Source organism: Cucurbita pepo, chromosome 2, assembly GCF_057944985.1.
Source record: "Cucurbita pepo subsp. pepo isolate OVF chromosome 2, ASM5794498v1, whole genome shotgun sequence".
Lineage (NCBI taxonomy): Eukaryota > Viridiplantae > Streptophyta > Magnoliopsida > Cucurbitales > Cucurbitaceae > Cucurbita > Cucurbita pepo.
Genome location: NC_141799.1, coordinates 13,151,366 through 13,168,162, shown reverse-complemented (window position 1 = coordinate 13,168,162; position 16,797 = coordinate 13,151,366). Strand labels below are relative to the sequence as shown.

At 34.2% G+C, this 16,797-nt stretch overlaps 3 protein-coding genes across 4 annotated transcripts in view; 1 reads left to right on the top strand and 2 right to left on the bottom strand.

Moving 5' to 3' along the window:
• LOC111787450 (ubiquitin-conjugating enzyme E2 7) overlaps window positions 1-16,797 on the bottom strand; it is an 85,412-nt gene that overhangs the window by 20,700 nt on the left and 47,915 nt on the right. The gene's annotated exons all lie outside the window — the stretch shown is intronic.
• Window positions 4,588-5,766, top strand: LOC111787432 (uncharacterized). The gene has a single exon (XM_023667391.2). It carries the CDS (start codon window positions 4,778-4,780, stop codon window positions 5,606-5,608), a length of 831 nt encoding a protein of 276 aa, XP_023523159.2. The 5' UTR covers window positions 4,588-4,777; the 3' UTR covers window positions 5,609-5,766.
• Window positions 13,473-15,264, bottom strand: LOC111787422 (dof zinc finger protein DOF3.6). Of its 2 annotated transcripts, XM_023667378.2 has the most exons (3): window positions 14,981-15,264; window positions 13,888-14,861; window positions 13,473-13,740 (listed from the first exon to the last, which is right to left on the bottom strand). In XM_023667378.2, exons 1-2 carry the CDS (start codon window positions 15,032-15,034, stop codon window positions 13,935-13,937), a joined length of 981 nt encoding a protein of 326 aa, XP_023523146.1. In that variant the 5' UTR covers window positions 15,035-15,264; the 3' UTR covers window positions 13,473-13,740; window positions 13,888-13,934. The 2 variants fall into 2 exon arrangements, with proteins under 2 accessions (XP_023523146.1, XP_023523145.1); XM_023667377.2 differs by having other exon boundaries at window positions 13,473-14,861.

The window sequence follows — 16,797 nt, the reverse complement described above, 5'->3', positions numbered from 1 at the left end:
ATGGGCTGCAAACCACTGTTCATTAAAAAAAAAAAAAAAAAATGAAATTTTAGCCCAAAAAAAAAAAAAAAAACCCCTTTATCCATAGAAAAAAAAAAATAAAAGAAGGAAGAAGCAACCATTTGGGGAAGGAAAATGGGGAGCAAAAGGTGGAAGAGGAAGAAAGTGATTAAAATAAGCCAAAGTAGCGGTATGGTCTTGCTTTTGCTTCTGTCTTTGTCTTGCTTTGTGATTTTGAAACCAATAGAACACATTTTTGCCTTCAATATGCCCATAACTCTTCAGCCGATTCGTAATCTGTTGTATTTGCTCAGCACTCGGCGTTCTCACGCCTTGTTCATACAAGTTCTCCAAAATGCTTATTTGCTCCTTCGTCGGATTCCACCGTGAGCTCACCGGAGTTCCGCCTATCTCCGCCGTGGCTTCCATGCTGCCTTATGATCTCAATTGTATTAGGGTTGAAGTTAGAAGAAAAATTGTGTGTAATAGTGGTGTAATTCTGCATGGGTTCTATATATATATATATATATAGAAAAATAAAGGAAGGGTTTTTATTTTAATTTATTGGTTTTTGGTTTAATTGGCCTCTCATTCTGAATGCCCACACAAAAAAGTGAAAAGGGTTTAATTGTAAACCAATGGGGTGTGTAGGTAGAGGGTGATATGGACGAATGGGGAGAGATATAAGGACATGCGTATCGTTTTTGGCGCTCCAAATCTCTGAAAACATGGTGGGTAGAGGGAGGGACACCGTCTAGGGTTTAGAGTGAAAAGACGAAATTACCCTCGAATAGACAAAGCAATTGTAGGCCAATTTCTAATAACACTAAGAGATGTGTAGGAATTGTAAGATGAAAAGTTTAATGAGAAAAAAAAAAAAAAAAAAGAAAAAAAAAGAAAAGGGTTTTTTTTGGAATGAATTAAGGGAAGAGAGAATTGATATAAAATCTGGGGAATGACAGAGGAAGGGAAAGGCCAAGTAGGTTACGCCATTGAAGAGAGAAGGGAAAGGGTTTTGAAGGATAGGGTGTTGGGGGTTGTAAGGTGTAGGTAAGGGCTAGGCTTTGGGAATTGAAGTGTTAAGGCAATAGAGAAGGATACACAGATTCCATGTTTATATATAATATTAGAAGAAGTTGAATGGTTATGTTTAGATTTATAGAGATTGATTGAGTTTTGTAAGAGTGATGTCAGTGTAATTTCAGTAACAAACTTATGAGTAATTGATTTTGAGTATTGCGATTAGTTGTGCTATTCAGGTGGCGTCGCCTCGTTAGACTAAAAACACCCACAGCCACACAGCCACAGCCACAGCCACAGCCACCTGCTGCTCTATTTTCTGAGCCACTCTCCGCAGCACCGAATACGATGCAGATTGGTTCAACTTCCTTTCTACCTTCTCTCTTTCTTCTTCTGCATGCCATCCTTTCTCTCTCTCTCTCTCTTAACCTCTTCTATTTGGCCATACCCTCTCTCCCTCTCTCTCTCCTATTCTTGATACCATTATTTTTTAAGATCATGGACTCTAATTATTGAAAATTACTACTTCACTTGGGATATTAGTAACCCTTTTCAAAGCTTTACCTTTCAATCTTATTAATGGGCTCAATTCTAAACGTTATTGTTGGGTGAATACTATCCTCATCCGAATGAGGTATTTTGGAGGAACTAAAGTAAAATCACGAGAGCTTATACTTATAATGAACAATATCATACTATTGTGGAGAGTCGTGGTTTCTAACATGATATTAGAGTTATCCTTTTAACTTAGCTATATGTCAAACAAAGAAATTGTAAGCCTCAAATGTGTAGTCAAAAGTGACTAACATTGTATTTTGTTTGTGGGCTCTAGAGAAAGAGTCGATTCTCGATTAAGAAGAGGTTATTCGAGGGCTCCATCCATATGTCTTGAGGGAGATTCTGTGATGTAATTTGTTCGAAGGGACAATTGCCGAGGATTAATAGAAGAAAAGTTCCATAAATACTGTCTCAATTTGAAAAAATCAAAAGCAAAACAATGAGAGTTTATTCTCAAACTAGACAATATCATACTATTATGGAGAGTCGTGATTTATAACCTAATAGATTTTTGTAAAAGCTATAAAATGCTATGGTTTGTCGAGGACAATGTTTAAAGTTATAACAAATCTTTGAATGGTTAAATTATGGACCAACTTTTTGGTGATTTTAAACGATATAGCTATGTTTCAATAGCATTGGACGATTGCTTTTGTTGTATCTTTTTAGCTTTTGTACGATGTTCTTAATAGTTCTAGTACTATTATTGTTCGTTAAATTAATGAAAGATGTTAAATAATTAATACTAGATCCATAAAATTATAGGATCAATCTTGATAGTTTAGTTTAGGGACCAAAAAACTATGTTATAGTGATCATATTTAAGGGCTAAACTGAACATTCTTCTTCATATTTCTTATTTTTTTAATTAAAAAAAACCATATTTTATGATTAAGACATTTTTATTTAAAGAGTTGATAAAGGCATTAGGCCTATATACACTAAAAAGGTTCGAAAACTTGGGGTGTCCCCCTAGTCTTCAAAGGGATCCATTCTCATATATAATTCACAATGCCCACAAAAAAAAGTAGCCAAAGGTTAATAAATATTATCAATTTCGATGACTATAATGTATTTTCGTGCTACAAAAGGTGTTATATTTTAAAAGTTCAACTCAATAGAGTTAAGTAAGATCTAAACAAATACCTATGAAATACAATAAATTCCACGTTACTATCATCTTTCAGAAGAGTAATGGTGCATTTATGTAGTTTCTAGGCTAATTCTACAAGTATTTCGTACTCAAGATTTGAGTCGGTGAGACGCCATGGATCTCATTTCATACATTTCCTCATCCAAATTCGAATCGCATAATACGACTAGGATTATAAGTCGTTAGAACCAAGAACTTTACTTATTGCATCATCAACGTAACTGTTGGATTAAAAATCAATTCCATAAACGACATCTTCACTAGTTTTGTGAACCTTCAAAGTTTAGTTTTTGTGTTATTCCAGCTAATTGCTATAACTAAGGAATCAAGCAAGTACTACAAATGAACTTCCCAACTCTATTTTTGTACTAACTTAATGGAAGGATTGCTAATTCTTACATCATGACACAACCTTTTATATATGCATCTTGGCATCAGATATGTCGTTTACTTATATGTACAAAATCCTATTTATTCTTCACTTGTATTCGAGGAAAAAAGGCAACCTGCAAATTTAACAATAAAACAATTATTATTCATTTCGTAGCGTCTCGACATTCCACACAACAACAGCAGGATAATGATTATGCAATACTTATTCTAATTCAGTGAACAAGTTAATAGTGTGAAATTCAGACTTCGCAAACAATGATGGCGTATGTTTGAGCCTCAAACACGTTTGAGAAAAATATTTTAAAAAATGTGAGCAAATAATGTGTGAGACTTTGATAACGTATGATGATGAAATTGAGTTGGTTTATTACTTTCCAATGGTTTGATATAATCTTTTACAATATTTATATCTCGGACCAATTAACAATTTACTTGCCTAATTAACATATGTTTTCACATGGCACATGTTGATGCACAAATTTAGCTAAAAACGACTCATTTGATTTACATGTGATTCTATGTTCAATGGTAGTCTATGCTATTCTTTGAATTTTCACAAACATGGTTAGTCTTTGAATCTTTCCTCCTTTAAAAGATGTTGGAATTGAATTTATCCAAATTGAATAGGATATGACAATTGAAGGGGTTGGTCCTCTAACTCGAACTTAGATAAACTGGAGTTTCGCGATTTCTCTTCTTTTATTTGCTATTTCTTGAACCTTCACGAGCATTACTATATTTTTCTTTTCTTGACAGTTCTCTCATTTAAAATAGATGAGGTAAGCTCATTCAAAGTGAATTAAATATGGTGATTTGAACGGTTGATTTGTTCATCCTCGATGTTAGTGTGCAAGTTTCATGGTAAAACATTCTTGACCTCTATAGATAATATCAACGGTTGACGATTTGCCTAAACTTCTACTCCATTTCATCGAAATACAATCAGGAGAAAGTCGAATTGGGTTTCTCCCGGGGAATGCACGCCCACATAGACTTGGCCGTTTCGGTTCATTCAGCTTGAGCCAGAGGCATGTTTTTTAGTCCCAACCCCAGTAGACTCTCAAAGTTTACCCAAAGAACAATTGAATCGACTTCTTATTAAACCTAGTTATTGAACAAAACACGTTATGCATTGATTACAACAGAGATTTAATAAGTAAAAGAAGTGGGAAACAATATAGCGTTTGCCGTTTTGCAAACTCCCATGTGAGCTGCCCTCCATGGCCAACCATGAGCGCCACAAAAGTCGGAATTACAACGCCTTAATCACGCTCACCCTAGGCCCCACGCCTGGCCCCCCACTAAACCCCAACCGAATAAAACCACTCAACTCAACATCACTTCTTCGGTTGTCTCGCTCACAATCAAACACTCAACCGCCCAACCCTCCCTTCATTTCAAATTGAATTATAATATTTTGTACTTAGTTTCATATTATTATTATTATTATTATTATTATTTTTTATTATAATTTAGGGGTCTTTAATCCCCACCCAACTGCTTCGTTTTACACAATCGTCAGGTCGCTATTTCCCATTAATTTCAAAATTTTCAATCCTTTCTGGGTAGTTGGAGTCTTCCTTCTTCTTCTCCCCTGCGATCAAATTTCAGATTCCTTCTTCCACTCGAGGGGATGCCAAATTTCATCTCCCAATGCCTTCTTTCACTTGGTTGTATATCGGCTTAGGCTTGGCTCTGGGGTTCCTCTTTTTGGGCATAGTTGCAGAGCTTTACTATCTTCTATGGCGGAACAACAAGAGAATCAATACAACAGAGGTTCAACACGACGCCTACAACAAACCCCGCTCACTTCCTTTGATTCCTTCTGAAACTAACTCCACTCGTGAAATTACCAGAAACCCCCTTGAGAATCGCCATGGATTGGACCTTGAGTTCGGCAGCGGAGAGGATTTGTTGTTGAAGACCACGGCGGAAGACGATGAACACGATGAAGCAGAGGAAGAGGATGTTGAACTGATGGCGATTTACAATCTCGCAGGGCAACCGAGATTTCTGTTCACAATCAAAGAGGAAACGAGGGAAGATTTGGAATCTGAGGACGCGAAATCGAGAGGCGATAGGAGTAGAAAAGGATCGAGAAATCGAAGCTTGAGCGACATAATCACAGCCATTGAAACTCCATTTTTCACTCCAATCGCTTCTCCTCCATTGAAAGCTTCTCCTCTCTGTTCTTTAGATTCATACAAACTCCATGAATTCAATCCGCTCTTCGAATCCTCAGCAGAATTGGAGCAGAATCTAAACAGGATGAGATCCTCGCCGCCTCCGAAGTTCAAATTTCTCCGAGATGCAGAGGAGAAACTGTACAGAAGATTAATGGAAGAAGCACAAAAAAGAGGCGACATCCTAAACACCAAAAACGAACAGAGAAAGCCCTCAAGTTCTTCCCAGGTTCTTCCTCTGGTTTCTTCCCCTCCAGAATTCCGAACACTTCCCAACAACAAAATCACGCCCTTCTCTTAACTTGATTGATTCATAATCTGCTTGTTTGTCTGTAAATATATAGTTCCAAGTTTTTTTAATTACGATCTTGTTCTTGTTTCTTGAAGCATTGCTACCATGATTCAAGTATGGTGGATTTTAATTACCTGGATTAAACTTCTAGCATATAGTTTTGATTATTCATGTCTAGGCTATTTCTTCTTTATTTTGCCTATATATTTTATAGAGTACGTGCAATTATTTAATTTTATTTATTTACTAACGTGTTCAATTTTTAATGGAATCATTTAAAAATTAAATTTATTGCAACAGGAAATATAATATTACGTGAGAAAACAAAAATCTTACCTGCATTGCACCTATTAATAGATTAATATTAGTTGTTCTAAAAATTAAAATAAAAAGTGAAAAAGGGTTTTTTTTTTTTTTATAATTAAAAAAATGGAAATTAGTTGTGAAAGTTTCAATTCATTACTTACCCAAAATGCCATTGTGATTATCACGCGATGCGGCCGCCGAAAGTTGGTTGCCCTCCACGCCATTATTTACCTTTTTTTTTTCCTCCCTTAATAATTTTAATTTTGGGGTTAAATTATAGGTATTGTTTTTTTTTTTTTTTTTTTTTTTGGGTACCCTTCTCGAGTGTCACATATCTACCCGTTTCTGCGTTGGTTTATCCACGAACCACATCTTACTAGGAGAGATACTATCTTACTAGGAGAGATACTACTGTTGGATGAGACTCCAATTTAGGGAATGAACATGAGTTTATAATCAAAGAATACTCTTTTCATTGGTTTGAGGACTTATGTGGAAGCCCAAAGCAAAGCCATGAGCACTTAAGCTCAAAGTGGACCGTAGACAATATCATACAATTGTCGAGAGTCGTGTTCATCTAACAAATACTATTGTACCAGCTCAAACACACGGCTAGAAGATATTGTCCGTTAGAGAGAGTCACACTTTTATAAGGAATGTTTCATTCCCCTCTCTAACCGTTGTAAAATCTCACATTCTATGATTGAGTCACCAAAAAGAAGGTGCACGGTCTTGTAAGATCTCTCACACGATGTCGTGTCAGTTTATTGAGGTACCTTTTTTAGCGGCTAGTACATAAAATTTTAATTTTATTGTTATAGATTTAATATTTTGATTAAAATTTTAGAAAAATTAATATGTATTTTTTGACCGATTAAAATAAATCTGCAGGTCATAGGCTGTTGTTACTGAAATATGGCGTATTTATTAATTAGATTATATTTCAGGAAATAATAAATGAAGAAAGGGTCCCACTTTAACTTTATTTTCATTTATTTTAAACCAACGATATGTCAAAATAAGTAGGTGGTCCTATTTATTGGCAAGTGTTTTTTTCTTTCTTTATATTTCAAGTAAATTTAAAGCTTCATAGAAATTAATTTCTAGATATACCTTTCTACAAAAATAAATGTGAATAGAAGTGGAAATACTTTTAAGGTAAAAATAAAAAAAATAAAAGAAGGAGAAGAAAATCTAGTTCCATAAATTTTATTAAATTCAAGTTAATTTCATAAATTAAAGTTTCATTTTTTTTTTTTAATGATGTTTTGTCTTCTTTCACATCTCATTTATAAGAAATCACCTCACGTACGATTGTTTCAAAGATCAGAAATTATATAATTAAACTATTTCATAAGATAGTTTCAAACGTTGGAAATTGTATAATTAAACTATTAAAAAATAATGATACATTTTATTAGTATAAATAGTAGTTCACTAGAAGAGTTGAAAAAGAGGGTAGGATTAAAAAGAAAAAAAGAAAAATCTCACGGGCCTACAAAGATCAAATTTTGAATTCAAGGCACAAGTTTCCGTTTCCATTGTTTGAGCGAGTGGAATTTGAATTTAGGTAGATCAGTTACACATACCTTTTCAAATGAAACCTAGCCATCTAGTATTAACATTTAAACTATTTTAATAATAGCACATAAATTCCATCTCAATGCCCATTTTAATTAGGCGTATTCAGAATAGTTTAATGGATAAAATATCAATTATTATTTCTAAAGTTGATAATTTTATTTTTATCATAGAAGAAAAAAAAGTTAACACAATAAATTAATTTTTTATTGTTGCAATTTGAGATTGAAATAGGTAATTCTTTCATTGGATGACTTTAGGGGTAGGTTGGATGATTGATGATGTATGTTGTATGTAATTGTGATGTTAGTACGTGTATTGTTATGCACATAGAAAATTGGATATAATATGAATATGAATGACTTATATTATCATAATAAGTATGGTGACAATTTCTTATTTCATATTGTAAGACGCTATGGCAAGTGATGCTCGTTCTACTAACTGAATGCTAATTTCCATTAGTTGGGGTAAAGTCTCTCAAGACCTGTGATAAAAAAAATTAAGATAAAGACCATAATATACAAAATGAGTGACTAAGTTGTTTGATGAATCTGTCCTAAGGTCAATGCCTATAATGACTCCGACTTTCCTTTTCATCCCTTTTGACGTGGTCATGTTACTTACAGTTAGCTTCTAAGAGTGAAAACAATCTCTACTGACCAATGCGAGTTCTTCTAATATGTTTTGTCTTCACGCATATGCATCACAGGAAAATCCATAGGAACGTCACCTAATGTAGAATTGTTTCAAGTAAAACACGCTAATTTTGAAGTCCCTATGATTCAGCCGCTAAAAACGAAGGCAAGAAGGCTCATCTTGTTGGTATAGATAGTAAATTTCAATTCTTTTAAGCTTTTATTAGCTATTCTATCCGAGGATCTCTCTCATTCAAATCTGGTATTGGTTCATTTGTGTACCCTCTTTTACTTACAGCGTCACATTTTAAGTTAGGTAACAGGTGATTTCAATTTTTCTTTATATATATATATATATATATATATATATATTTTTTTTTTTGTTGGAATCTTAAATAAAAGATTTTGATTCTTTTTGAAAAAAAAATTATAATTCCAACAAGTCGAGTAAAAATTAAAATATTGCGACAAAAACTTAATATCTTATTTTATTAAATCAGCATTAAGTTATTATTATTTATTTCTTTATTAAAAAACAAAAAATATAAAAAGACAAAACATTACATATGGAGGTTTTTTGTTCTTTTTAAGCAAACAGAAAATTCTCTCACCAAATTTTGATTTAAAAAAAAAACAATTTGTCAAATAATTTATTGACAAATTGATGGATTAATTATGGCCCTTTTACTGAATTCTGATATATAAGAAGAAAATGTTTATTTAATAATATTATATAAATGTTTTATTTTTATTTTATTTGGTTTTGAAAGGGATGGAAGACGTTGATTTATGTGGTGGTGGTTGAATAAGTTGTTTTCCCACAAGCTATATTCATTGTAGATTTGAAACATAAGGCTTAGAAATTTTTATATATATTTATTTTATTTATCTTTTTTCTTTCCTCCATAAATGCTTTTTCAAATTTAAATTATTCTCAAAACACGTAAAAGGTCTAGCTCAACCCTAATACATACGTATCACATCCTACTTATGCAAACACTCTTTGGCCTCTTTTCGAAGTTAGACCATGTTGTTGGATATGTCTCTATCCACGCTAACACATTTACTCGATCCAAGATCGTTCTCCAACCATTATTTAATATCATAAAGATATATGTGTAGGCAACAGTTTAGGAGGTTCCAAAATCGTTCATGTCATTTCTTTTCTTGAGTTTGACTTAGATGGAGGTCGAAGAATGACTCGTAGATAGATACAAAGTATGTTTTCGTTTTGTCCGCTAAGACATATATTGAAAGAACAAAAACTCAGGTCGGATACTACGTGGTGGACGTTTTGATGGGGTGTGGTGGCACATATGAATGCCTAGACACCCCACGAGTTAGTATAGTTTCTTGGTAACTTCAATTGTCCAAATCAGCCCAAATGAGAAGTTTTAAAAGTTGTAGGCCGTCCCATATGTTCTTCAAGCATCTTCAAGCATCAAGATTTATGATATTTATGTGTTTGCATGACCCACACTACTGTCGGCCCCAATTAATTTCTCATTCGCTCAACAAGAATCACTCGATTTTGGGCTTTTGAATCACTCGATTCCATCCTGAATCAGGGAAGAAACGAAAGGTACAAATTGTGAAATTCTTAATTTTTTGATTTTATATTAGATACGAGAGTTTTACTTAAATTTAGATTCTAAGTTTTTAGTACGAGGTGTTTCTCACAAGTTTTATGAAGAAATCTTGAGTTGAATCAGATCTAGAAAAACATTTACAAAATTTATAGACGGATTTTGAACATTTCTTTGCCATATTTGATTATAAATTATGAAAAAAAAAAATACGATTAAAACTTTAAAACTTTTAAACGAAGGAATCAAATTGATTTAAGTTTTAGATAAGAAATTATAAAAATCAAAAGAAATTAGAAAGAGCCCATGAGTTCTAAGTTTTCGATTATGCTGGCAAAAGTGACTGAACAGAGATGGAACAGGTGTTAGACAGCAAAAGGTAGAGTGTCACGATGTAAAATTTAAACTTTTCTGAAAACAACACATATTAAATTTTCAAAATAAAGAACGAGCCAAAGAATATAATTCTCATTCTATCTTCATCTCGATTTCGCCAACCAATAGAAAATTTTCTCGACAACTCTCATTCTCGGTGTAAAGATGAATTATCTTATTTTATTTAGAGCGGGTAGACATGTTTAAAAAAAATGAGATAAAAAGATAATTTGGTTAGTGAGGTTGTTAAAGTAGAATGAATCTGAGTCGGTGCGTTTCCAGTTTCCATAATACAAAGCTGACAAAGATAACGAGGAATATCACAAAAAAGACACAACCAGCTGCCTGCCAAAACAAGGTCGGTTACTATAATCAACGCCTATTTATAGGATAAACAAAAAGCATTCAAATTCCTTTTTTAAAAAAATATTAAATTACAAGAATCTCCTAAAACATCCTTTTTTTAATAATTACCAAAAAAAAAAAAAAAAAAAAAAAAAAAAAAAAAAAAAAAAAACAAATTTAAGAGTTGGAGTGTATAAGTAAAAGACGCTAACTCTATTTGTATGAGACCATTTTGGAGGTCTCTTCTTCCTCGATGACTCTTGAAGAAACTACGAAAAACTCTCCCTTTATATTTATTCTTCTACACACTTAGCTTCAAACATAATAAAGGCAGCATTTTTAACTTTTTAAGTTTTTTTTTTTTTTTCCCCACAAACTTCTTAAGAACAAGATGAACAATAAAGTAAAAAAGTAGCAGAAATTTGGGTAAAAAGGAAAAAAAAAAAAAAAAAAAAACTTGTTCCTTTTGTCAGTTGTTTTGAATTGGAAATAAAGGTGAATGTGTGATGGAATTTGAATGAATATGTTTGAATTGAATATATGTTTATATATTGTAAAAGGGAAGAAGGGCAAAGTGATTTTCCAAATATTCTGCAAGCTCTCCTCTCCCTTACCAGATTCCTTTTTATCTTTCAGCACCTCATAATTCATACCCACTTAGATGTGAAATGTTACTGTGAAAAGTGGGTCTTCAGAGATTTAACAGTGTCTGTCGGGTCACAACTGGAGCTTACTGCATTTAGAGAGAGAGAGAGAGAGAGTTGATTAGCTCGTTGGTTTATTCAAAGCCGAACATTAAACATCATGTTAGAAGCATAGATGTGGTAATCATCTTCAATTAGTGGTTTCGGTGCATTACAAAGGATCGAAATTAATGTTAGCGTTTCAAATAAATCAGTAAAAACTACAAAGAAATAAGCTTTGAATGTGTGAGATTCAAGGTTGGTTAGAGAGGGTAACGAAACATTTCTTATAACAATATGGAAATCTCTCCCGAGTAGTCGCGTTTTAAAACTTTGAGGCTGACGATGATAAGTAACCGGCTAAAACGGATAATATCTACTAGTGGTGGACTTGAGCTGTTACAAATGGTATCAGAGGCGATACCGAGCAGTGTGCTAGTGAGGATGCTGAGCCCCCAAGGGGATGGATTGTGAGATCCCACATTGGTTGAGAGGGGAACAAAGCATTCCTTATAAGAGTGTGGAAACCTCTCCCTAGTAGACGTGTTTTAAAACTATGAGGCTGACGATGATACATAACGGGCCAAAGCGGACAATTTTTGCTAATGGTGAGTTTGAGCTGTTACAAATGGTATTAGAGCCAAACACCAAGCGGTGTGCCAGCACGGATGCTGGTCCCCAAGAGGGTTGGAGAGGGGAACAAGAGATTCCTACAAGAAACGAAGCATTACTTACAAGGGTGTTGACGGCAATACGTAATGAGCCAAAGTGGATAATATCAACTAGCGGTAGGCTTAAGCTATTACAAATGGTATCAGAGCCAGACACTAAGTGGTGTGCTAGCGAGGACGCTAGCCCCCCAAGAAGGGTAGATTGTAGAGATCTCACATCGATTGGAGAAGGGAACGAAACATTTCTTATAAGGGCGTGAAAACTTCTCCCTAATAGACACGTTTTAAAATCGTGAGATTGACGACAATACGTAGCTGCCCAAAACAAACAATATCTACTAGTAATAGAGTTAGATTGTTACAAATGTCGAGAAAACGAGGGACGTAAGTAAATGTAAATGAAAATGAAAGTAAGTTAAAAAGGTAGAAGAGATATTATGAAGGAAAAAAAAAGAGAAAGAAGGCATGTGGAGGGGTGTTGGAATTCTGCGCCCACCTTTGGTTGCTGGTCTTAGTACGTACCCACAACAGCAACCACTCCTCTTTTATGTCAATCTCTCGTCCCTCTTTCTTTTGTGTTTGATACCCATTTCCACAGACACCCTTTTTCTTTTCTATTGGTTTTTGTGAAAGCTACATGGATTATTATTATTATTATTATTATTTTCAAAAGCTTCCCCCATCCCTATACCTTTCTATTCTCTATTCATTCCATTATTTGAAGCAAAAACACCTTCTCTTCGTATCTATTATGCATATTATACGCTTTGTATTGAAACAACCGCCCTCTCTCACTCCACCAAGTAAGTTGGTAAAGGAAAAATTGGAAATTTCTCTTCCACTCCAACTAATTTGGATGTCTACACAACATTCAACCAAAAAAACAAGAACCAAAAGTTGTAGAGCAAATCTTGTGCTTGGATTTTTAGAATGCCTCTCACCGTTTTTCTCTACATTATTATTATTGTTGTTGTTGTCTTCAAGACATCCGTACCTGTACCTAAATATTCTCACATTCATCATTTTTATTATGACAATATCATTGTAATTTTGTCCTCTCTCTCTCTCTCTTTCATTCATTTACACATGCACACACAGATGTCTTGAAGTGAAAGAAAATGAAGCATGTGGGTAGCAACGCCATGGCCTGTTAAAGCTTCATCACTTATCCTACTTTTTTTTTTTTTTTTTTTTTTTTTTTTTGAGTATCATTCAATTTGAAAGACAGAGATGTTGAAAGAAAGGAATTGAAGTGTAGGCATCAAATGAGGTCAACAGTTTTCTCTTCAAAATCAGAGCTTCCTTAAAAGCTGTGCTCACAATATAATCTTACTCAAAATTATTTACGTGTCTTTTCTCGACATCGATACTTACCACATCTTCGTTTAGTTCTACTAAACATTTTGTTAGTGTATATAATAATTATGGTTCAATCCGTCCAAATTCAAGACAAAAATGAAGGGTAATTTTCTATTTTGATAATTCTCCTAGGAGAAAAACGAAATACCCATTATAAGAGTGTGGAAATATTTCCGTAACAGATGATAATATCGGCTAGATGTAGATCTGGGTCATTACAAATTTGAATATAATTGAAAATGAAACTCAATTCTAACTCCTAATCATATCACATTCTATTAAGAAGTTTATGCAAAAAAAAATAAAGTAGACATACATACATAGTATGATTCAATACAAACAAAAAAACATTCTTCGATTTCGATCCAACTCGATCGATTTCAGTACCTTAACAAAAACATACCCAGATCATAATCACACAGATTCTCAAGAGAAATTGAAGCGAAATTTAAACAAATATTTCTACAAAGCACAATCTTTTTGTATAAAATAAAGAGAGAGAGAGAGAGAGAGAGAAGCAAACTGCCACATTTTTCCTCAGTTCTTCAACTATATCATGCACGATCATTGAGAGGCTGAAGAGAGGTAGACGAGTGCCTGGATATTTTTGTTATGAGTAATTTCTATAAACCCTAAGTACCTTAATAAAAGATTTAACTCATCAAGTGATGTTCTTACTTGTTTTTTTTACTTCAAATCACTTGACCACTTAAATCTTAATAAGTTGATAGAAATGAAACTTACAACAAAGCTGTGGAAGACACGATTTTGAAGATCATCAATTGGGGGTTTCAATGATTGAAGTCACAAGAAATATGGCCACTTGACGAAGAACTGATAGCCGAAAGATCTGTCCACCCATTTCCGCCGTTCCAAAATTGATTATTATTGTCCGAATTGTTGACACCCAAATTTGATGATTTCAACAAATTCAGCACTTGGGTTTCTTCAATCTTCACTGGAGGCAAATGGGTTGCTCTTGAATTTGGATTTAGAATTGAATTTGTTGCGTTGTTGCCGCCTTCACTAATTTGAAATGGGTACAACGCTGTCGGCGTTTCTAGGTCAGCTGAAAGAGGAAAGCTTTGGGAATTGCGCCAGTGATGATTTAGAAGGGCGCTGTTACCGATGTCTCCAGCTTGAGTTTGGATCTCATTGAAACTCAACCCTAAATTGGCTGTCCCATAACGAGAGAAATTGTTCAACGTAGCCATGAATGAAAGATGAGGATTCTGAGGCTGCAACTGACCAATAATATTCTCAGCGTTGCTACTATGCAAGGGAATTGTATTGGTGGGTGAGTTCGAATTGTTATTGTTATTGTTACTCGTTTCGTTCCCGGTGGCCGGAGATTTCGAGCGTCTACTTTTATTCTTTTTATTCCGACGACAACCGCCTCCAACCGGAACGTTTCGAAGAGCGCCACCACGAGTCCAGTATCGACGACAGGTCTTGCAAAAGTGGCGAGGCTGAGAGAGGCTATAGTTATTGAAGTAACAGAACTTGGTGTTGGAGGAATCACATCGAGGACATTTGAGGGCAGTCTCGGGTAGTGGTATGTTAGCTAGGCGAGCTCGGTCGACCATCGAACCACGGCGGATCGAGGCAACCCCGGTGGCACCGACATGAGAGGGCAGCGCAGTGGATGAGGGTTGCAGATGGTGAGGAGATCCATTATTGGGTATCTGAAGATGATGATGATGATGATGATTTGATTGCTGCAAAACCCACAACAAAAAAAGAAGAAGAAAAAAACTTGAGATATATATGGGATATTCAATAGAAAAGAGGGAATAGGGAATAATTCTTTTGCATAGGTGAAGAAGAAAACCATTACCTGATGCCAATTGGGAGGAGGATCTAAATAGAGTGGAACAGAAGAGAAATCCATGGAGGGATTGGTCTTTTAGCTTTTGATAAAGTAAAATTTGAAGGTGGAGAATCGCATGCAGTTGGGGGATACCAGAGGCAAACACAAAAGAAGAGAAAAGAAGAGAAAAGAAAAGAAAAGAAAAGAAAGGAAAAGGGAAAGAAAGACGATGAAGGGGAAGAGGAGAAGATGAGAGAATTAAAGGTAATGGCTGTGGAACCTTTTCTTTAACTTTCCTCTCTTATTCCCTTCATTCTCTTCCTTATCTTTTTGTTTTATTATATTTTTAGGGTTTTAGTGGAGCGACCTTCCTTCCCTTATAAGCTTCCTCCTCCTCTTCTTTTGAGGTGCGCACGAAGATAGAATGTTAGAGTCAGACACTGGATGATGTGCTTTTGAGCTGTGTACTGTGTGGCTAACACCTTCAAAAGGGAAGAGAAAAAGATGGAATATTAGAGTCATGCACTGGACAGTGTGCTAGAGAGGACGCTGGACTCTTAAAGGGAAGAGTGGATGGTAGTAGTGGTTTGTATGAGTAATGAGTTGGCATTATTGAGACAATGTTTAGGTATTAGGGCTTTGGTTTTTGGTGGTGGGGTTGAGAAATAGGTAATAAAAGACACATAATTGAGGGGGGTTTGCCAGTGACATATGCCTGAAAACCCTTTACCTTTTACGACCACATTAGTTTCACAGAGCTTTTGTGTGGGACTCACATGGAAGCCATTCAATTCCACAAAACTATAACCATTTCCATTCTTATTATTGACCTCAAATCATAAACAATTCCATTCCACATGACCTTCTTTCTTTCTTTCTTTAATTTACCTTGCTAGGTTTTCTTTTTGGGATGTTGTGGTTTTGTGTGTACGTCAAAGTGCTCTAACACTTCACTCCAAACCTATCGCTAGTAGATATTGTTCATTTTGACTTCTTATGTAACGTCATCAGCTTCACTGTTTTAAAGTGTGTCTTCTAGAGAGAGAATTACAATACTAAATAATGAATTGTTTGTTCAAAATTCAGATGAGGATTTAAAATCTCAACTCGACATTCTTCTATGTATCTTGGATTGCTTCTATAAGTGAAAATTATCCCTCCCGACGAACATAGCATTACCCAACATATTGAGTTATTTAAAAAAAAAAAACGCATCATAATGACTCTCATTCATATGTGTTTTTTGTTCATTTATGTACCATTTCTTTACTCATACATCACAATAATAAACTATAACTTTATGATTGGAGTAAAAAATTATATATTCAAACCTTTACCATTTTATTACTTTATTTTTGCTCACGACATGTTTCCAAATCATCGTAAAAAGGCGAATTTATGTTTCACATTGTATGATTTGAATTATTTACTTAAATCTTTGACAAAATTGCAATTTTTTTTTTCTTCCAAACTTTAGATTTTTGTAGCAAGAGATGCTTACAAATAAAATGAATTAAAAGCCAAAGAGATTCAAACATAATTATGCCATCTTTATTATGAATCCCTTTTTTAGTAACTTTTTCACTATTAAGTATATGGGACTTTGGTCACTTTTTTACTTTAATGCTACAATCATTTTACTTTGGAATTCATGACTTTTTGACTCATTTATGTCTTTCTTATTTGTTTTATTATCCTTTTTATCATATAAATCTTCTCTCTATTAAATAAAAATCTCAACTTTTTCTTAGATTGAGACTTGGAATGAAAATTAGCTCATCTCGTGTGATATATTTTTTTTTTTATCTAGTTTCATAGGAAACCTTTTGAAGTGACCAAACAAA